The sequence below is a fragment of the Pogonomyrmex barbatus genome, unplaced genomic scaffold (genome assembly GCF_055798465.1).
Source record: "Pogonomyrmex barbatus isolate J1 unplaced genomic scaffold, ASM5579846v1 scaffold1, whole genome shotgun sequence".
Classification (NCBI taxonomy): domain Eukaryota; kingdom Metazoa; phylum Arthropoda; class Insecta; order Hymenoptera; family Formicidae; genus Pogonomyrmex; species Pogonomyrmex barbatus.
In genome coordinates this window covers 15,356,479-15,379,056 of record NW_028297098.1, presented here as the reverse complement: position 1 = coordinate 15,379,056, position 22,578 = coordinate 15,356,479, and the positions used below count along the sequence as shown (strand labels likewise).

General features: G+C 48.7%; 1 protein-coding gene across 4 annotated transcripts in view; it reads left to right on the top strand.

The window, feature by feature from the left end:
- Nucleotides 1-9,348: 9,348 nt before the first annotated feature.
- dac (dachshund family transcription factor) overlaps nt 9,349-22,578 on the top strand; it is a 186,063-nt gene continuing 172,833 nt past the window's right edge. The window contains exon 1 of one of the 4 annotated variants that reach the window (XM_011649960.2): nt 9,349-11,238. In XM_011649960.2, coding sequence (XP_011648262.2) covers nt 10,457-11,238 — 782 coding nt within the window. In that variant the 5' untranslated portion in view covers nt 9,349-10,456. The remainder of the gene's footprint in view (nt 11,239-22,578) is intronic. The other 3 variants (XM_011649959.2, XM_011649957.2, XM_011649958.2) reach the window with 3 other exon arrangements.

Below are 22,578 nucleotides of genomic sequence, written 5' to 3'. Positions count from 1 at the left end.
GTAAATATATCGGCTGCCGCACTTTTCCCCATCGCACACAATTTTTTACTCTCCCCCCCCCCCCCTTCTCGTCGCTTCTCTCCCTCGTCCCCTTCGGACGCTCAATTTCATCTCTTTCTCCCTCTCCCTCTCCCTCTCACTTTTTCTCTCGTCAACTTTTTCGCCGTTTCCCGCGCGAATTTATTATTTATAAAGGCGAAGGCACCCCGGGCGTATCTCGTCCTTCGTAGCTGGCGGCTACGCGAGAGCGCTTTATATCTCGTGGCTCGTGTTGCTCGTTCCTCGCGAGGGGTGGGCCACGAGTAAAAACGTGCCCCCGTGTATTAAATATCCTGCAATAACAGTAATTACGGTTACGGTGTTTTGCGAAATTGCGCGGCTACCTCACCGCGGCCGGGCCCGCGTATACGCGAATATGCGATCTTCTTATGGGCGGCGGATATCACGTGGACAGTATACGTCGATTCCGGAGCGAATCGGACACTCGATTCCCCCGTACCTCCGTAGTAACCGCAACCTGCTCATTTATCCTTTCCCCCCTCGTAATCGCGAAGGGAATAGACGTGACGCGCGAAAGTATCCCCCGCGTCCCCGTCTCTAATGTAATTACGTTTAAATGCACGGTGTTACTTTTTAAATGAGGAGAAATTACGATGAGGTACACAAGCCGCGCCTTCGCGTATCGAGAAGATCGCAGGTAATCGCGGAATCGTGATTTACGTCGTGCGGTTAGAAGTCGCGGTTACGGTCAAGGTGTGTGCTTTCGCGGGATGCAAAAGTCGCATTATCGCGACGTTTGTCCGGCTCAATTATTTAAAATGTAAAAAGCCTCCGACTCCATTAACAGAGCGATAGGGCGCCTTTCGCCCGATGGTGATAAGTCGTTGATATTTCCCTTATCGAGATAGCATGGATTTCATTTAGCGCGGCATGTGCGGTGTGTATTGATTATTAGATGTATTCCTTATTTAATGATGCTGATTAGATTAGTAAAAGGCTGGGATTATCTAAAGTGGGAACATCTGTTCGTGTGCTTTCTGGCAATTGCGCGTTCGTTACGTTCCGCACGCTTTGCGGGATTAATTCTTATCTCGAGTCTCGATGGGCAGTCGTATTTGTTTGCCGGCAACTCGGGAAATACGCATATATGATTACGTTAAAATCGCGATAGTAATTCGAAATGTGATATTATTAATTAGACACCTGGGACCTGGAGACACTTACTTCAGAAATAAACTGTGGAATTTTAAATTAAAAAATAATTCAGCAAAATATGCGTATTACATCGTCGATATTATGTATTATTTTTTACGAATTAAATTCTGCAACGATATCGCTTGCTTCGCCTTTTGTTTGTATCAACTTTTTTCTTTTTTATCAAAGGCATAGTTAACATTTTTATATGTACTATTTATCAAAGTTAAATTAGATTAAATATATTCATTGCATTAAGAGATCATTATCGTTATACGAGTCGCAAGACATCTTCAAAATGAAATTGGTTTTCATTCACTTTTCACTGTGTTTTAATTGCACATTAATGAAATCGATCGACTTTGCTATGTATCGGACTGGCGGAGGAGTCGGTATAAATTCGTGACGGGCTCCGAAAGTCATCTAGGCCAGATGTCGAGCGTTCAAGATAAAAAATACCAAAGCGTATTCGAAGAGAGAAAAAAAGGTGGTCCAAGACGGGAGGGTGGCGGGGGAAAAGGATCGGCGAGAGGCGGTGTGTGCATGCGCTTAATCGATAATCACCGGCAAGTGGTTTCGTCCGAAAAGGGTGCGGTGGATACATCTGCGAGGTATCATCAGCGCCGCGTACAAAAGGCCGATCCATCATCGGGGGCCGACAATCCAAATTCAAAATTGGCCGGCCAGTTCCCAGCGGCCGCGCGTGCAATTACAATGGAGATTAAGAACAATCCAAACACGTCTCCACGTCGTCGTCGAGGTCGACGTTGATGTTTCGAAGACGGCGTCATCGAAACGGAAAAGGAAAGAGTCTCTTTATTCCCCCTCCCCCCCCTCTCTCTCTCTCTCGCTCCCCCCCTTCTTCCCCACCCCGCGTTTTGGTGCCTGTTATTTCACTCGTTTACTTCATTTATTTATTTTGCTGGATCGCATGGGAGAGTACGGGCGTTTTTGTACGTGGCGTGGTTGTAACGTAGTTGCGGAGGGAACGCGTGTCGAAATATCTCGGCGGTTATTGTTGGCGCACGCGATTTTCTGCTTACGCGCTCGGTTACTGAAATATCAATGTAAGGCTGTTCATTGAGCGCGCGGTATGTGTCAGATTGTCCGCTCCTGATAGAAGAGTAGCCTTCGCGGTTTGAGCGGTAATAATAGGTACAGCGTCAGCGCCGCGTTTCAACATCTCGTTAAGCTTTTGGATTAATAAGACTTTCGCGCGGCTAAAAACCAGTGGCGCTTTCCTTCCCCCTTTCCTCGTCGTCTCCCTTCTTCCCTTCCTCTTCCCCGCCCTCGTCTCGCGGATTATTATTACGAGCGATTTGGAAATTTTATCGCGCTTTAATAATTCAATCGCGAGGCAGGCACTATTAGTGTGTTAAAAACTTTTGCGATATGGACAGTTTCTTAAATGCTTATATTATTATGTAATAGCGTATAAAATATGCAATCGAAACTATGCGCCAGAATGTCAGGTTCTTTGAAAAGTTTTTAGATAATCGTGATGATAGAACTAATCTCTAAAATTGGTATTTTTTTTTTATGTTATTATCGGAGTGAAATTTCGTGTAACGAAGCTTGAGGGTTTTGTCCTTAGAACAAATTTTTTCCTAACTTGTGTTCGAATAGCGTAAAGCAAAGCGTCGATCGTTTTTTTTTCTTTTTTTCCTTTTTTTTGTGCGGCGAGAAAACGGGATGTGCGAAAACCAAGCGCGTGTGGTACGAAAACGGTGATGCGAGGTAAATGTCAGAATGAAAGAGAGAGAGAGAGAGAGAGAGAGAGAGAGAGAGAGAGAGAGAGAGAGAGAGAGAGAGAGAGAGAGAGAGAGAGGTGGGAAAGGATTACGGTGCGTCAACGGCGATGACTGAACGGGCCGTAATCGCTGTGCCGATCTAATATTTCGAATAGTTCGCATTTACAATGGGCTTTATTGGCGGGAAAACTGAGGGGGTATTTTGAGCAGGCGGGACATCCATCACGGGGTGTCAACGCGATTGTCTTCCGCGGCGTTTGCCACGGGAAAGTATTGACGGGCTTGCGCGCAACCGCCGAAATACCGGTCGCGCCTCTCATCGTCGCTCGGAAATGGATAAATGTCGTTAAAGTAATTAAAATCGGGTGCCGGCTGTCCCGCGATCTCTCGAATAACGACCAAGTTCCCCCCGCGTGTACCCGATGCGACGATATCGATTCGCGCGACGCCCGTCCCGTCGAGGATGACGCGTCAGGAAACGCGCGGTGGACAGTATTACTTCGGCCAACGAATTTATCCGGACGACACGGCGCCCGGCTTCGCCATTGTGTCGTATTTAAATGAGCTTTCTAATGTATTTAGCTTGAATACCGCGTGTGTGGCGAAAACTACTACCCCGTGCAGAGACGCATTTTGCCTGCCGCTCCCGTCAATATCAACAAGAAGATCGTTTTCGGCATGATTCAACTTTTTGTTAAAAAACAAGAGAGGAAAAAAAGAGAGAAAGGAAATCTAACGATTCTCCTTTCTTTACTTCGATAAAAGTCCAACATAAAGACTAAAGTACATTCATTTTTTATACCGTCGTTGGCAAAAGTTTTTTTTTTTCTGACTTGCGTTGAGTTTTTTTTTTTTTTTCCGTTATTAATGGATTTATCGAGAATCGGATTTGGCAGGTATTCATTCCGGTCGCCCGTGATACTATGTCTTATGCAGGAGATAATGCGTGCGCGAGCATGCGCGCCGCAATTTGTGTATCTATCGCAATGTGTATCTATCGCGTCTGAATGTACTAAAATAATAACGAGAAATTGCGAGCCGCGAGTATAGCTGCGTTTGCAGGGGATGCCGACGTATAATCGAGGCGCACCCTCTCTCCCGGCTATCTGTTTTATTTATCCGATAACACGCCATTATGGGCGAATCGTGAATGCGGCTGTGCCGGTAACGATTGGCTATTTATAATAACACGTGGCATACGGGTAATTAGTTGCGCGCAAGCCACAGTGAAAAACCGAACGCCGGTATCGGTATCGAGAAAAATTGCCGTCGTTTTTCATCGCGCCTTTGTCTACTTTATTTGGACTTTCATCACCTTTTTTTTCATCCCGCTCCCGCCAACTTCTGTCTGATCGAGGAACACTTTCGATCGTGGTCCCGCGTACATTCTCCATCGTGGCGGAACAATTAAATCTCGCATTGCGCCTCTTGACGACTTTACTCCACAATTGATTTTTTTAATCTTAACTACATGAGGAGCTTGCAAATAGGCCACTACTTATATAGCGCGCCAGATGAAGCGATCATAAAAGATAGGCCTGTTCAATAACTTTCGCGTTTAATCTCATCGTGTTCCTATTCGAACACTTTTAGTGCGGAAAAATATCGTCAATGTTTTCTTTCCTTTTTTTATTTTTTTATTAATTGCCGTAAAGCCGTGCCGAAGCGCTGATTAAATTTATATATTTATTATTCTGTCGAACTGAGACAGGGCGTCTCGATATACAGCGAAATTAGAAGATAACTTTGAAACCAGAGCGATGAAAAAGAAATTACGAGACCGCTTCTGTTTAATTCGGACGGCTATTCGATCAGAGAAGATTATGCCGGGATTTCATAGACTAGGGAGGCAGAGAGATACGGTGGCTCCGGATAAAGGAGGGCAGGGGAGGCAGAGCGGCTGGAAAGTCTTGTCCATTGTGCCGGACCTGTACAATGCTTATCGACGGTGATTGCTTCATTGCGGACTAGAACGGGGATGCTGGATGTAAGGGCGTGATGCATACACCGACGCAGCTCGGCGTTATCGGGTTATCGGCCGTAATGCACACGCACGCCGACCACCTTTCTACTGGGTTAACATTTCAATCTGGAAAATGTAAACCATCCCACCCTCCGCTTCGCTTGCTCGCTCGATCTTCCTCTCTCTCTCTCTCTCTCTCTCTCTCTCTCTCTCCCCCCCTCCTCTCTCCCTCCCTCTCTGCCTCTCCCCGTCTCTCGCTTTCTGTCTCTCTTCGCCGACACTCGCTCGTTTGCATATCGCCCGCTTGTTGTTCTCGCCCGGCGAACGGACAAATTTGACTACGGCGACTACCGATTGATTCTGCGATTGTGATTCCAATAGCCGCGTATGCTGATGCAAAATTAAAACGGTAGAATTGGCATTCGCACGATATTCCAGCGTGAGAGCTTCGTAACGATCGATATTCATCCGCCGCGGGAGTTATCCAACGATGAAACGCATACCGTTGAGAGAGAGAGAGAGAGAGAGAGAGAGAGAGAGAGAGAGAGAGAGAGGGAGGGGGGGAATGGGGAGGAAATACAGTGAACGCGCACGGCGTGAACATCGAAAAGAGCAATCGGGCCTGTTCTCGATGCAGTCCTCTCCCGACGCGAGTCTGCTCAGTTGCGTCTAGATGCGCTCGTATATTCTCTATGTGGGCAAAAATCCGTCCGCGTGCGCGCTTCTCCTTTTTTTCCACCCGCTCGCAACGGCGGCGAAACCACCCTCCACTCTCCCTTTCTCCATATAGGCGTGTAACGACGATGCGCAAACAATGACGAGGGTTACGTAACAGCTATGCACGATGCAAACACACCGTGTTGCGCTAAGCGCGTATCTGTAGCGGGGTGGGCAACGAGCGGTAACAGGGACTACGGTGGCGACGGCGGCGACGTCCAGGACGAACAATGCGTATCACACGGTGGCCTGTCTGAAAATGCCCGGCGCTCGTTCCCCGTCGTGCCAAACCTCGCGCCAAACGCGAGCAAGAGGCGCGCGATATTGGTGTGCTTTCGAAAAATAGACAGGGAGAGAGAGAAAGAGACGGGGGGGGGGGCGGCGGGGAGTGAAGGAGGAGGATATGCGTGCTATCGAGCGTAATATCCGAAATAAATTTCCGATAATCGAGATTCTTCTAAAGGTTCTAAAGAATAGATTAGAAGAACTCGCCGTTGCGCTGCGGACTTCAGCCGCGTCATTGCTTCAGCTTAATTGACGTTACGCTTTTATTTAAATCGGCCTACCGATCGGCGATCGTTTTTTTTTTTTTTTTTTTTTTTTTTTTTTTCGAGTTGTAATGAAATAATGCGACGCATTACGCGGGACATATCCCACGTGGTGTGTCTGCATCGATATTGTAATTGCGATTAATACGCTCGTGTAATACGCTCGCTTTTGAAATTGAATACTTCGGTAACGCCGGTTTTTTTCAAAGTGCCACAACACAACTGCAGATCTTTCCGGCGGTGTTGGCCGAGCGAAATTAGCCAGCCAAGTTTCTTAACGACTCAGTGGAGCACCGACGCACAGTCTGTAGACTTACGGAATTTCATGCGGTGACCGCAGAATAAGAGAGGAGGGCCGGTGATCGCGCTTCCACGAGCGAATGCATCGAGGTACAGATACGATGACGGGATTGTCCTTCATTACGCACGAAGGAAAGTGCAGTCATCGACGCGCATACCCGTAGGTATGCACACACAGAGGCATTAGCTCCCCCAAAGCCCAGCCGGTATTAATTCCACTAATTGGACGTGGTTTGGGTCGCGGCAAACATCGGTCCCCTGCCGATCGTCCCCGACTTGTCCGGACCACGCGCATCGATCTCATGATCGATCGCCCACTCGTAAGACAAAGGACGCGATTCTTATTCCGTCGCGAACGAGTCGCCGTCGAGCCTTCTAAGCCTTTATCCCTCGGCAGAACTCCGGTTCGCACGCGATTTATCATATTCCCGGTGGTTTCGAAGTTGTTCGCAATAACAGTTCGTCAACTCTCGCCCGAGATAAATCTTTTCCATATTATTAGCGCGCAGTCGGTAGCGAATCTATACGACCGTTTATTAGATCGTTGCGCGCGGTTATGCGAGCGATACAATTATGATAGATCGATGCTGACGCGCGCGTAACAACTTTGCAAGAATGCGCTGCGATATCTCGCCCGAACTTCTCCGTGATGAATTACGATTCTCGCTTAGAGAATCGCAAAGTGTCAATTAGAGTACAACACGTGACCGGATGGAGTTTATGCAGGCTGAAAATTTGCAAATGTATGAATAGGAGAATCGGGCTTTTCGCTTGCGCGCTCGTGCTCAATGAAGGATAGGCCCAGGGGATCTCGCTTCATTTGGGGATCTATAAGGCGACGGGATCAGCTGTTTCGAGTAAACGTATCTACGGACCGTGGAATCTGTAAGCACGAATACGGTCGTGTATGTGAAGGTGTGCGTACGGCCGTACGAACGCGTATCGGTGTAAACACATACGACGATATTCGCATCGCGAAGGGTCTCCCTAGCGAATCTGGGTCACCGGGCCGATGAGGGGTTGACCGGCCAAAAGAGAGAAGAGAGCGCTAGACTCTTTTCCCCTTCAGTCGCTACCAGCCACGAAGCATCTATGACGAGATAATCGGAGACTCCGCACCGAGACTCCTCCCTGCCGTACGATGTTTTTCGCATTCCGCTTGATCGGAGCCAAGAAACGCATTAAAGCTCGTCGAGAGGAAAAGTTAGCTGGTATTCCGTTCTCTCATTCAAAATGAGATATCTCATGTATATAATATTGAATTATTTAGCATGTAACTACAAATACATAACTGCCATGATTAAATTTTTTTCAATCGAAAATATGTATTATTGAAATTAAGCATTATCTTTGTTAAACTCGCGCTCGTGTAATTATTCATACCCATATGCATATGGTTGTTATGATTTCCTTCTCTGTCTCGCGAATCGAGCCACTCGATCGCGGCGAAATTCACCTCCAGAAACTGTCGGCGGATACGGGCGCCTTGGGTATGGCACAAAGATATTAAGCACCCATACCCTAACCGTGTCGAGCTACGGAGAGCGTAGACTATCCTATGTGCTGGACTGGTGGGGATGGAGAGGCGGAGGAAACGCGGTGGCGCGCGCGGCAGAGAGGGGGCAGGTGGACTAAGGGTGGGCGAAGGCGCAAGGGGATGGCAGAGCAGGAGAGAGATCGCAAGGAAAGCGGAGTTACCTACAGAAGAAATAAGTGCGCGCGTGTAATGCTGATGGCGAATATGGTAGAGGAGATCTGAGGGAAGAGTAGAGAGAGGGTGGTGGAGAAGGTTTGAGGAAGAGGAGGAGGTGAAGGAAGAGGTGGAAGAAGGAGAGGAGCAGGGGGAGATAGAGGAGGAGGGGGCCGCGGACGGCAGAAGGGTGAAGAAGGGAGGCAGTGCGCGCGAAAGCGAGCGATCGATTCGAACGTTGGCGACATTCTTCGTCGTAGGGACAGGGAACAGTGGGAGAAAGAGAGAAAGAGATAGAGACACGGGCAATACGTGTGTGCGCACGTGACGCAGAGGGGGATGACGAAAGAAGGAGATAAAGCGAGAGAGTAGGGCGGACGGAAGCGAGCGAAGGAGGAAACAAGGCAGAGAGGGCTGGTCGCGCGCGCGAAAGAGCGCGAACTCGGAAAACGTAGAGGACGGGTGACGGAGGGAGCGAAGAGGGGCGGGAGACAAGAATAGCATCGGAAAGATAGGAAAGAACGAGAGAAAACTGAGAAATGGCATATGCGATCCCGTGGAATCGTGAACGCGGAAGGTGAGAGAAAATCGATATGGAATAAATTAAAAATAAAACGAACAGAATTGTTAAACAACTGAGAAAAATCAGATTCAACGAGGGTGAAGGAGATGCTATCGAGAATGCTATCGAGATGATAAAAATGATACGGACATTTGAAGGAAGAAGAGAAGCGCAAAATCGAGCCTCGAGAGAGCGGGCGTAACAATCAAGATGCTCGAGAGAAGAACAGCACGCGGATAAGAGACAAGAGTGAAAGATATAAAAGTGGAGAGTGGCGGAGGGGGGGGGGGGGAGGAGTACGCGCGCGCGAGCGCGAGCGAGCCGAGAGAGGAAAGAGAACGTAAGACCCACACGAAAGAACACAAACCCGACGAGGTAAAAGAAGAAATCCCCCACTCGCGTCGCTCGCGCCGCCGGTACGTTCCAGTCGTACTGTCCTCAGGCTTTCTGTGCGTCTGCGTCTGGTTGTCCCTCTGTGTTGGTAGCCCCCGGAACCGTCCTCACCGGCATAGTCGTCGTCGTCTACCACGTCGGTGGCAGAGGTTGGCAAATAGTGGGGGACGCGGGGGGCGGGTGGCCGAGCCGCCGCCACTCGGGGGAAGGTTCGAAAGGCGTAGACAGTACGAGCCTGCCGTCCAATAGCGAGAACAGCCGCCCTGGTGGCTCCGCCAACCGGATAGTCGGTTGCGCGCACAGAACGCCCATCCTCCCCGTTTGTCGGGCTCCCACTGATGTTTTTATTTATTACATCTGTGACTGGGTAGGGAAATACTCCCGACTCGACCGAGAGAGCGTTTGCTACTTTGAGAACGAGCGACGCGCGTCCCTGCGAGTTACCGCGGCAGCCGCCTCCGTCGTCATCGTCGCTGTCGCCGCTGCCACCGTCGCCGTCGCCGTCGCCGTCGCCGTCGCCGTCGCCGTCGCCGTCGTCGTCGCCGTCGTCGTCGTCGTCCTCGCTGTCATCGTCTCTCGTCTCATTGACATTCTTCTTACAATCGTATACATGTCACGGTTGCGCTTACGCGTTCCTATCGTACAGAGCCCCAGTGTAGTCGTCGCGATTCGTTTGTTTTTTTTTTCTTGTGACATGAAGATTTCGTCGTCGTGAAGCCAGTGAATTGCTCCGTGAAGTTGCTCCGTTTCGCTGATTAAGTCGGAGCGACGACTGTCATCGCCGTCTGCTCGGTAACTTCTCTCACCGTATTGTTGTCCTCCTCGTTGCTATCGTTGTGTCGTCGTTGAGTTATACGTTTTCGCGATGGATCGGTGAAAATAATTTATACGTTGAAAGTGGACTGAAAGTGGACCGAAAGTTTGTTATGGACACAAAAGTTCACGTGCTTGTGAAGACTGAAGAAATCGTGTGGTCTGATTTGTATCAAGACACACGACTCTCGTTTGCAGTGATAAGCGGTATACTCGAGGAACGTCAGCTCAGCGTAATTTTAAAACGTTGAATCTCACGGTACGCGTTACTTATCGGAGTGTTTACGAAAACTCGCAAAGAAGATCGAAGAAGGAACGGCATTAACATGCATTGAAACGCATCCACGCTCGATCGTTCGAGTCGTACCGATATTCGCCAGCTGGCGAAATCACAGTGATACGACGACGTGTGAACGTCAGAGACACGGAGCGTATCACTGGCAGCAAGGACGTGCCAGAGTGTCTCGTCGTCTCTACGAGCCGTAGGAAGAACAGGGACGCGCGTTTCCGACCCTCCACGGAGCGATGGACAGCTCTTCCGATCACAGCAGCCGTGCCAGTCCCGTAACCGGCAGTCCGAAACATCCTCACAGCCCGTCGACGCAGCAGAGCCAGCAACAACAACAGCTCCACGGCAATCAGCATCAGCCGCCGCCGTCTCATCAACAGTCGCACGGGCGCGATCAGATTCGCGATCATCAGCAGCAGCAGCAGCAGCAACCACAGCATCGCGGTGTGCCGACACCGGGATCGCCCACGAGAGGTTCACCACCCCAGGGCCTTCCTCTGAGTCCACCGCCGTTGTCGGCCGGGGGTGGCCCCGGGGCACCACCAGGTATGGTGCCTCGTATGCCGGGACTGCCGCCGCCGGGACTGGGACTGCTGGGCCAACTCGGTGGTATGCTGAGCGGTCATCATGGCTCGCCTTTGGAGCTGATGGCGGCCCATCATGCGGTTCTACCACCGAGATCCTACAACAGTCCACCGCCGATCAGCACTAGCGATCCTACTGCCAATGAGTGCAAGTTGGTCGACTATCGCGGCCAAAAGGTCGCCGCGTTCATCATTGCCGGCGACACGATGCTCTGTCTGCCACAGGCCTTCGAGTTGTTCCTCAAACACCTCGTGGGCGGCCTCCACACAGTCTACACGAAGCTCAAGCGGCTGGATATCGTGCCCTTGGTGTGTAACGTCGAGCAGGTTAGGATCCTACGCGGTCTCGGAGCCATCCAGCCTGGCGTCAATCGGTGCAAACTGCTCAGCTGCAAGGACTTCGACATTCTTTACAGGGACTGCACCACAGCCAGGTAGGTTGACGATATTTCGTGAGACGGCAGATTACGTTCTTATCTATCCAATTCTCGTTTATCGATTAGGCCGTAGTGGTAGTTGTAGTGGTGATTCGCGAACTGGTGTTTCTCCAAGTTAAGAAAAATTTGCGTCAAAGTTATCGAGGTACTAAAAAAAAAATTTGTGTCTAAGTTATCGAGGTACTAAATTCATTATTGGCGATTGATATGCAAAGTATCTAGGATGGAAGAGAAAGAGCGAAGTTTTTATGATCGTGACTTGGTAATCTCGACGAAACCAATTTTTTTACGTGGCGATGCTTACATTCCAAACTTTTCTGGAAAAGAAATTTTACTCATAACAACGAGAAGTGACGAACGTTTGCCAACCATTAATAATAACGGCGATAACTTGCCATAATTAATGTCAATTCCTTTTGATAATGAGATAAGAAGAGGAGAAAGAGAAAGATTCCGGAAATACAATTCATATATTAGGCGCTTCGGTGCTCTTTCTTGAGTGCCGTTGCTACGAACGGAAGCTACGATCCTCGCATACATTAATAACGCACGGTGTCGCCGCTGGGCAGCACTTTATCTTCACCCGTACCGTGGCTTGGCTTTCACGCTACCAGTCCACCAAAAAGTACTTTAATTGTGCACCACCTACTACACTCTTTAAGACTTGATCATCGTCGGAAACGGCTCCCGGTAACCCTCGGGCCTTTTCGTATAGACAGTTGACGGGCGATCCCCGTGAATCGTGAAATTGCCATCACTAGATTACGCTTTGCGGTTTGATGAAAGGAATGCCATTCGAAAATAACTTAATTCGCATTTAGGAAAGTCGTGTCGAAACGCGAGGTGAATCGTAAATCCGTTTGTAAAATAATATTTGCGAGATATAAAATAATTGTTCGGTGCATCGTACATCGATAGAGAATTAAGATATCCAAGTCGTGCGGCAGCGGCACGTGCTCCTCGTTTCTAGGATTGTCACCGAGTTCCCGCGCCAACAGGTGTCCCTTTCACGGCAGTTTCTCTGAATGAATCGTCCCCGACGAGGGAGAGAAAGAGAGGATGCCGGGCGAGAGGAAGAGAGCTTGGTTGTACAAGCTCTCTCGCACCCCACCCACGAGGTAGACGACAGACGAAACGGAATGGTAAACGGAACGAGGGGATTTAAGGTCGTCGGGGAAAGTGTTGTCCTCTCGCTCGTCGTCTGTCAATCCGGATCATCCTATCAATCGACATTTTGTTTCGGTCGATAAGCACGACAATTTCGCTCGATGTACACTTGATAAATTAATCACCTGCTACGCTTCATTGGCATTGGTACGACCGAAATCTCTTGGTATTCACGGTGGACCGCGAATCGCGCGGCAAATGGGCAATACTTGTTCGGCGTGCGATGCGCAGTGGCAGTCACAACGGAAACGGATTCAACGCGACACGGAGAGAGAGAGAGGGATCGAGCGAGAGGGAACCGAGAGATATCCCGAGGGACAGAGAGAAAGAGCTGGAGAGATAGCCAGAAGGAGAGAGAGCGAGCGTGAGAGGTAGAAGGAGGAAGCTCGTAGGGATTGCACGGATCCAAATAATCCGGAGTCGCAGTCACAGAACAGAGTTCCGCGAGCCGTCGGCACGTGCGGGTCTTTCCCAAGCACGTTTCATTGTTTCGTCAAATTGCTCTTTTTCGTAATATAAAGTCCAAGTTCCAGTAGCTCCATTAAAAATTGCTAGTTAAATATTCTATTATCTTTATCCATTAAATAATTTGCATTCCATTACAAACACAGTATTTAAAACGATTATCTTTTGAACAATTCTATTTCATCATTCTGAAATTCATTCTCCGAATTATCGTGTTGAGAATAGTTCACATTTCGTTATTAGTCGATTTGACGATTCAAACATCCAGAAATATTTCTCGTTTATTCTATCGCCGCATATGGATTTGAAGCTAGAGAAAGCAACTTTATTTTTGGTTCTTGATTCTTCGATTTAGAGCTCGAAAGTTCCCGAATCGTCGTTTTCGCTGTCTTTCGACAATTTTAATCGCGCGGAAACAAAACCGAGAGAGCGAGATGACAGAAAAATTGGATGCTCAAGGGGCTACGACACGGCCGTTCTGTGCGGTCCGATCGCGTGTAATGCTGACATCGTTACATTCTGATAATGCACGACAACGGTAGCGGCGTCAACGGGGGTACACACGATCGTGCCACATCTACGACGAGGCAAACACACACCCGCACATGCAGACAGTGTAATATCCGCGCGCATGCACTTGCACACCTACGTCGAGCGGCTGCACGCCGACCCCGCGCCGCTCTACGCTTCTATCGGACCGATGCAACAGCATGCGCCCAGAACCGCACCAATAATTCAGGGGGATTTTTCTTGCGGTTTACAGCGCGGCGCCGGGTGCGTTGTTCCGTCCGGACGGTCCGTAGGTACAGAACCGATTGCGCCGGACGCGCCGTTTATTTTTCGTGCTCTCCCGGCGGTAATAGTGTTAAAAAGAGCGAGGTATGCAGGTGACGACGACGCGAATGCGAAGTTATAGTATCGTGAGAGAGAGAGAGAGAGAGAGAGAGAGAGAGAGAGAGAGAGAGAGAATCAGACGTGAGAGATAAGCGAGGTATTCGTGTAACGAGCGCACAATGCATGAATCGTTATTGCCGCATGGTATATTTTTAAATGCCGCGTTTATTTCTTATCGCGAGACTTCCTCTCCGTGATCGTCGTCGTCGTTTGAGCACGTCGCGAATCGCGAGACGAGGAGGCCGCTATCTGATCGAGAATACCGACAGATATTCCTGTTACAGGCTGAAAAGTAATCGACTGCAATAATTGCGCGCGTCGTATATCCTGCATATAAGTCGATGCGGGCCCTACGATAATCGGCGAGGAAATAATAATGCGGCCGCGTTGCGCACGGCTAACGAGACGAGTCAATTATATTAATTAATTTGCCTAACTCGGTCGGACGGACGAACGATCGTCTCGTCTCGTCTCGCCTCGTCTCGTCTCGCCTCGCCTCGCCTCGCCTCGTCTCGTCTCGTCTCGTCTCGCCTCGCCTCGCCTCGCAAACTGCCTATTCGGAATCGAGCCTTTAATTGGGAATTCGCGAAAAGAGGTCGAAGAGACAAAGAGGAATGAAAAAGCGTAGAGGAAGATATACAGAGAGGAAAGGGGGTAAAGATGATTTTTCTTCATTCTTCCTTCTTCCTATCGTTCGATATAACCTGGTATAACAACAGCTAGCTGGAAATACGTGGGAGTACGCGCGGCCCTGGACTATAATTCTATGCGCTATTAGCCGTTTAATTATAAAATTGTGCATAGATTAATTGGCTCCCGTAATGGCCCTAACAATGCACAGACATATTGTGAGAGAGCGAGAGACACAGGGAATAGAGGTGGTAAAGGGGAGAGAGAGAAAGGAGGGGTATACAGAGAATAGAACCAGAGAGGGATAGAGAGGGATAGAGTCTAACAGAAAGAGAGAGAGAGAGAGAGAGAGAGAGAGAGGAGAGAGAGAGAGAAAGAGAGAGAGAAGGGGGAGAGAGTGCAAGAGAAAGAGATGGCAGCAGAAAGCCGTTATTAATATTTATTTCCTCTGCTCGCTCCTCCCAGCTCCTGGTTGTTGCCGTGCGCCGATGCGTGGTTATAGGCTACGTAAGCTTTTAATATCTATGCGCTCGTGTTAACTGCACGAATACACAAATAGGGCTCGGTAAAGTCCATACGAACGCGACTGTGCTCTCTCCGTAGCTTTGCGCTCTCGTCGCGATATTATTTGACTGACGGACGTCTCGAAAAGGGATCGCTCGATTCTTTTGCTACAGCGAAGCCGAGTGGAGAACGATCATCTCCTCTCTTCCCCCCTTCCTCTTTCACTCTCTCTCTCTCTCTCTCTCTCTCTCTCTCTTCCTCTTTCCTTTTCTCTCTGTATACGAACACGTATCTATCTGGTAATTGTATCGTTTACAGCAGCTGGCAGGCCTCTCGGCCTTTTTTTTTCCCCGTTACGTATCCTGCACGGGGAATTGGGCCGCCAGCGTGATATTATAAAGGCTCGCATGACCCCATTGTTAGCATTACTTTTCATCGAGATATACGCGCATGTTGTGTTGGCCGCCGCTCCGTATGTACACACGTTCGTAGACTTCACCCACGACGTGCGTGAGTGCATGCGTGCGTGCGTGCGTGCGTGTCTCTCCATTAAATCTGCTTGTCGATTAATCCCATAACCGAAAACGAAGTCCGCACACGTTTTCGCCGCTTCCGTGCGTCAGTATCGTGAGAATAATTCAGGCAACTTCAATCGATGAAAACCGCGAGGCGGATAAGCCTTGAACTTTATAATATACAGCAACGAAACACGGTCGGCGCACTGACTTTTTATTGATAAAAAAAAAAAAACGGGAACCGTTCCGCCTCGATTGGAAAACTCGAGTGCATCGTAACGTATCTGGATGTTGGTCGTTATTGGCCATTTCGGAGCTCATAGCCGGAGCCGCTTAATGTTACGGTCACGACACTGCCCATCGTTCATTTGTTCGTTTGTTCATTTATTTGTCGGTCTAACAGTTACCGGCTGCGTTAGTTTATCGAGTTGTTTAATTACTCGATGCCACTCCGGAGAAACCGGAGCGGCCTTCTCCATTTATGAAATCCTCACGACCCTCGAAGTACGCGGCCAGCGGTCACTAATCTCTTCTTACAATCGTTCTTAATTTACGGAAATTAATTGAAAACACAAATCTGAGAGGGGTGCCTTTCTTTCCAGCATCCGTCCGCCGCTCTCCATCCACGACGCCGTCCGTCCCCGCCATCACCAGCCTATTCCCGCGCTTCGCTCGTAATTCTCGGTAATTAATAATCTGCAACAAGTAATAATAAAGCCAGTAATCCGGTTGCGCACGGTGCTGCGGCCGGGCAGCGTTCTTAATTCTGGATAATTAATGCAAAGACAAACAAGAAGGATTAAAATCGAGCTATCCGCCCACCCCCTCTTTCTCTCGTTGTTTCTTCGTACCTCCCTCTCTCTCTTTTTAACGTTGCTGCCTGCTCCTCATTCTTATAACATTTCTAAAGATGGCCGTCCGGATATCCGCTTTCTTCCTTATTTCCTTCATCTTCTTGTAAAACTTAGAAAATTGGAAATATCTATGATTATATATCGTATCTTCTCTAAATTCAAAGGAGAAATATTGAATCGTTCTTTTCAATAAATCTCGAGGCGTCTGAGTGATTACGCTGCGCAATCTAATTGCGCGAGTACGGAGCAATTAAGAGGGGTATTAATTTGCATTCAGTCGGCGGAGACGGGGTGGAGGGGGGGAGGGGTATGTGTTGGCTGCGCGTGCAACGATAAAGTCACAATATTATTATCGCCGATCTGCATCGTCTGCTGGCCGTCTGCAAGACAAGATCGTTTCTCGAGGACGATGGGAACCCGTGTACGATACGTTCGGAAAGGAGAGGAGAGTCGGGAAAGAGCAGGATGCGAGCGGGCCTATGGCTATAATCACGGAGCCTCTTGATGGCGAGATACAAATGCAAGTCATCGGGGCCCCGGTATTGTATCGCAATGGCGCCAGGCTCCCGTTCCGCGTTTCCCTTTCGGCGTTCCCCGATACGTTCTTCTATCCGTGCCGTGCGCTCGATGGAACCTGAGAAAGGCTCCCAATTTAGAGCGTTAAATAGCGCGACTGTTGCGCCGATACGCCGCTGGTATTTTGTATTTCCTGCCGCGCCGTTAACGCGTGTTCTCGCCAATCACGATGGGTTGATGAATATGGTTCGGCCGAGCCGCAGGAGTTAATTTCTCCCGTCGTTTCTCATATTATTTACAAGACAAATCGACTCTATCGCGAAACGTATGACTCACATACCTCATTTTGGAATCGCGTGTATCATGTACGATTTCTTTGTTGCATGTAACTTTATATAGAAAGGATACTTTTGCTGAATCTAAAAATTTTATCTAAAAATTTGATCAGATATAGATTAAAAAATAATTTTGTTGGGCCGTCAAAATAATTATGTAAGATGCTTAAACATGATGATAATAATGCAAAAATTATTGATAATCTAGCAATCAATTTGAACGTCATATATAATTATTTTGATGATCCGATATAATTATCTCCAGATCTATATCTGATTAAATTTTTTTTTGCTTCGCCAAAACCAATCTTTCTGTTTAGCGATATTGATTTACTAACGTTTCTACCCGTTTTATATCCGTACTAATTGGATCAAAGATTTATACAAATTCAATTATCCTTTCAGATTATTTTGTACGTATAACTTCTAGATAAGATAAATTTTAGTACATACACTACCTTGTAGTCGAGTGCAAGCTATACGTTTGATCCTTGTAGATCTTATCGCGAGTCTCATAAGTACAAGATTTTCCTGTCGAATATCATAAATCGATCCTCGAGACAGACGCAGCGGAACGTTTGGTCGTTAACGAAAGCGTCGAAAGTTGCGTTACACATTTTTAACATTGACTCCCACGCCGCATGGCAGGAGCCAAAATCGATTGTTTCTACATGAGCCAGTGACCTACATTAAAACAGCTGATTGCGGCGGCGGTACTCACGAGTCCCGTTTCGTCCTTTCCCCTTGTTCCAACGTCGCCACCCTCGTAAAGAACTATCCCCAGGAGCGCATCTCTCTCGCTCGCTCGACAGGCCGGTGAAACCTAGCACAACTCACCGAGCGAAACAAGGGTCCTTAATCCTTCTTTGCTTTTATCGTTACCCCAAATTGGGATCGTTCCTACCGTACGCGAATTTTCATTACACAACAGTATTGATGCGAACGTAAAATCGCAAATAATTCAAGCAGATAGATTGATTAATTAGCAGATAGGTAAACAATTTTTCTCGAAACGCTTCCCTTTCCGTAGGGCCGATCCGTGTCTCGTTACGAAAGACAGGAGAGGAAGGTTTACGTGAAGAGCATAATAAATATATATATATATATATATATATAGATCGCGATAAAACATTTCCTCTCGCCAATCGATATTGTCTTATAGATTCCTTACGGTATCGTGTCCCGCATTATGGAAAACATTCGACGCGGCGGGCTCTTAACCATCTCCCTCGGGAGACACGTTTAAGAATCCCGCGTTTGTACATGCAATCGCGTGTTCACGTCGAGTAAGCCGTGCCTCGATAGGAGTCTCGGGTCTCGTCGTGGACGTGTCGTGCTACCGGCGCGCTCGGCTCCGTAAATCCTTTACGGCAACAATTTTATGCGGCCGCAAGATTTAACGGAATCGATCCAGGGGGGTCAGTACGAATCCTGCCTCGGCTGGATATTGCTTTCTTATTATCGTAATCGCTCATATCCGATAGTGGAGATTCGCATTAGACGATTAGTTTCTTCTACGTCCTTTTTATTCCATACCTCTGTGTTTGTTTGCATACCTTGGCCGCGGGGGGGTTATTATCTTCGTGATATCGTTATTTACGGTGTCATTCGTGAAAAGGTAAACCGCTTGTCTCGCCTAGATTGCGCCTCATGCGGGATGTTGAAATATATATCGCGGATATACTTTGATTCGCGTGATAATAAATATCCACGTTATACATTATAATTTACAAGTGATCGATCGGCCGGAAATGATACGGGAAACATTTCGTAAATATTTCGACGCGTAGCTCGAAATCATTAAATTATTATTAACTAGCCGGTATCTCAATTAGATAACTATACGCTTGCCGGATAGCTTTCTTCTGAGCGCCGCATTACGCGTAAAGCCATGTACGCGAGAGCTTTTTAAAAAGTCCGTGAAAAAAGTCGCCGCACGTCGTTTGCCACTAGCATTACGTAATTGCCACAATTATGCGTCGCCCGGTATTATAATCGTCATAGTCGCCGTCGTCTCACGTCGGAATGTCGCAACCCGAAACGAATTTCAAGTTTTCGTCGACGGCGATCGCGCGCGTTTGCTGTGTATGCAAACTGCACGAAAGGCGCCCTTTCCGGCTCTCGCGAGGCGGCCTGTCACAACGATACTCGGTAATTTCGAGTGATTCGTGGACGACGTCAGCGAGCATATCGCACCCTTTTCGCGAGAGGGGGCACGCTTTCGTGTGCACGCTAGCCACTCCAACTCGTTACACATGGTAATTAAACGACGCACGAGACCACCCGAGAGGAGGCTAGGTGGCAGTTAGAACTTGAACGTTTAAGAGAAATCAAGTCGTTGTTAGAACTCGTACGCTCGTCTCGAGCTATATGCTATATCCGGATCGATTGCGCAAACGTCGCGATTAGCATCTCACCGTCCCGGCGGTAATTTACGTGTTTTTACTTTCTTCATTTGTTGTGACCCTGGATAATATTCTTATATTACGAAAAGGATCGCACGATCGCGAGTGTACAACCTGGAGGCGGCACGGAGAACGCCCTCGGCGCGGCGCGACGTCGTGGCATGACGCATGGCGGCGAAGTCGCGCAAATTGTTTGCGACTCTCCGCCAAGGCGAAATCGGTGCCGATCGGTGGAGGCAGCGGCAGCGGCAGCGGCTCGAACGAAAACCTTCTGTCTGTTTGGCTCGCGTGCCGTCGAGTTTGGCGCAACGTCGCGCGTCAATCAAAATCGGGCTCTCGGGTAGCTGCTCCTATAGTAATGATCCCTACACTCGATGTCGAGTCGATCTTACGTACATGGACGCCTGATAGCCCCTGTGATATACCCTTGAAGGGTGCCCAGGGTGCTGCGAGTCGTCAGCCCAGTCAGCCCAGTCAGCCAACTCGACCGGCGTTTGCCGGTTTGTCGGGCGAGCGAGGCGAGGAGCCATCTTTACACGCGTGCGGTCCGCTCGCGTGATGCACGCATGCCACCTCTCCTCCTTCGTATTCCGCTCCTTCTTCCTCCGCGGGGCCTCCGTCGTCCTTAGTTCCTTCTCCGTCTTTCTCTCTCTCTCTCTTTCTCTCTCTCTTTCTCTCTTTCTCCCACTTTTTCTATCTGTCTATCTCCCTCTCCTTTCTGTGCATGTCTTCCGGCGATCGCGGACGCCTCGGTCTTACGCGCGACCGTTTTACGCGCTTTTCCCTTTCGCGCTACGAATCTAGGCTTACGGGATAAATACCGCATGACTAGGAGATATCGATCGCGAGCAAGTTACGCTAGAATCCGTGAGTTGATGCCCCCGGGTTCTTCTTGATAGTTTTCATAGTTGTTGCCGACGGCGGCGGCGGCGGGAGCGAGCGGGATGGGGGAGGAATAACCACGCCGATAACTATTATCGAGCGTTACGCGCGGACCTTACACTGGACTGTGATCCATTTATCTAAGTTGCGCGATTTGCGTACGGTGTCCGTTTAAAAGTTTCGTCGTTGTAAATCGTCGGGTGAAATCCTCTGGGTGAAAGAAAAACAGGCGATCACGTGTTGGGTATACATTCTAAAATACGGGCAGTACGTGATTATTATCGCAGATCGTGGAACGTTTTGCGATTGCGCGATAGCCGCGTAAGCAAGGATATTTATTCTAAATCAACGAGTCCGCGACGGGCCATTAAGGCCCGGATAGAAATATGCGTTCTGAAACAACAGCGACTGCCGCGACTCGAGTTCGAATCGTTTTTTGGCATCAGTCGAAATTGCCCTTTCATTAATACGGCGCGATCACGGAGAGCCCGACGAAGGAAACCGGCTCTAAGACCGGCACGCCATTTCTGGTGTAATCTCGGAGTGAAGTGAATCATCCGTTTTCTTCTTCCTTCCTCTCTCCGCGATCTCTAGGCGATCTCGATGAGATTGTCGGAGGAGGAGAAGGAGGAGGAGGGGAGGGGAGGGGGGCTGTCCTCCCGTGCATACATTCCCAATCCAAGCATAACAGCATGCAAATAATACGAACCGATTCGGTCTACGACCTCTCCGACGATGACCGAAAAAGAAGCGAATGCCGATCCGGTTTTCCAGAGATCACGGATCTCTCTTTTTTGCTATTTAAACGTCTAATTGCGATCGCGGGCTCTCTTCAAAGTACCGACTAACGATTGTTAGCTCTTTTTGCCACTTAGGCTAAGCCTGTGATTTTTAATCACGCACGACGATACGGTATGCGAACGATAGATTTCTTACATGGTTTCGCGATCGCCGGGAAGTTTTTAATGCGCACGACGAAAAACTTGTACCTTAATTTAACAACCCAGCGTTGGGAGCCGAATTACTTCTCACTGTCGCGTCTAAACTGATCGCGTCATATAACGCGCGATCTTTTAACTCTCCCGCGCGCCGGTTGTTGCTCCGCTCGCATAACAAACCGCTCGAGAATACAACGAATAATATGTAATTATATCATTGTTCGAGATTAACTGCCGGCCGCGTTGTTGTTACACGCAGTTCGGGGGCCCGCGAACGCGAGCAGCCGAGGTGTTATTAGCGCTTGACATTGATACATCCGACCACGTCGTGCCTGCAGTGGCGTGGATATCGCGTTATTCGCTCCGATATGTCCGATCGGGTCCGTCAATCGGCGCCGTTTCGGGCGACGATTTCGCAGGCAGGTGCACGCCGTTTTTTTTTGTCGCTACGACGAGGTGCCCGAGCGATAACGAATCACGATGAGCATGAATTAATTAGGGCGGACGCGGCAGTGAATGACATGAGAAATATTTTTAATAAATTCTGAGCTCGAGAATGGAGAGAGTGAGGGGGGAAAGGGATGGGGAGAGGAAGAGGGAGAGGGGAAAGAAAGGGAATAGGAGAGATTATTACATTTAAGAGATTATTTAAACCGGGAATAAAAAAGGCGGAAGCTAATTAGTTTCAGGTTATCATTAATTCACGGTAGTTAACGTATCAGGAGTCGACGTTAATATTTCAAGAAATAGTTGAGGATAATTTTCGATCGGGATGGAATCGAACAAAACGATCTGTTCGGGCGCTGAGAATCTTGACTGTTGCGCACGGCGGGCATCCACGAGCGAGCATAGGCATGTAATTACGCGGGATTCTGGCTCTCGAAAGCGTTCGCTATTTATCAACGTCGCTCGTTATGGCATCTTCTCGGGGCAGAGCTATCCGGTAAAAGGTAAAGAAAATGATGACGCGGGCGGCGTTCGGCTCGGTCTAATTGTCAGAATCGCAGAAACGTTTCGCTCAATCGAAATGCCGTTTGCACCCTCGATCGATCGGAGGAGGAAAAGTACACAGTCCATTAAACGATTTGATCTCTAATGAGCGTTACGGTAACGCGTGATACACACGCGCGCGCACGGCGCGACGCCGATCTCGACGAGAAGAAGAGGATCGGACCATATTGCGCCGCGAATAAATTATAGGATGATTGTGCGCGATCGTGAGACGTTTTGCG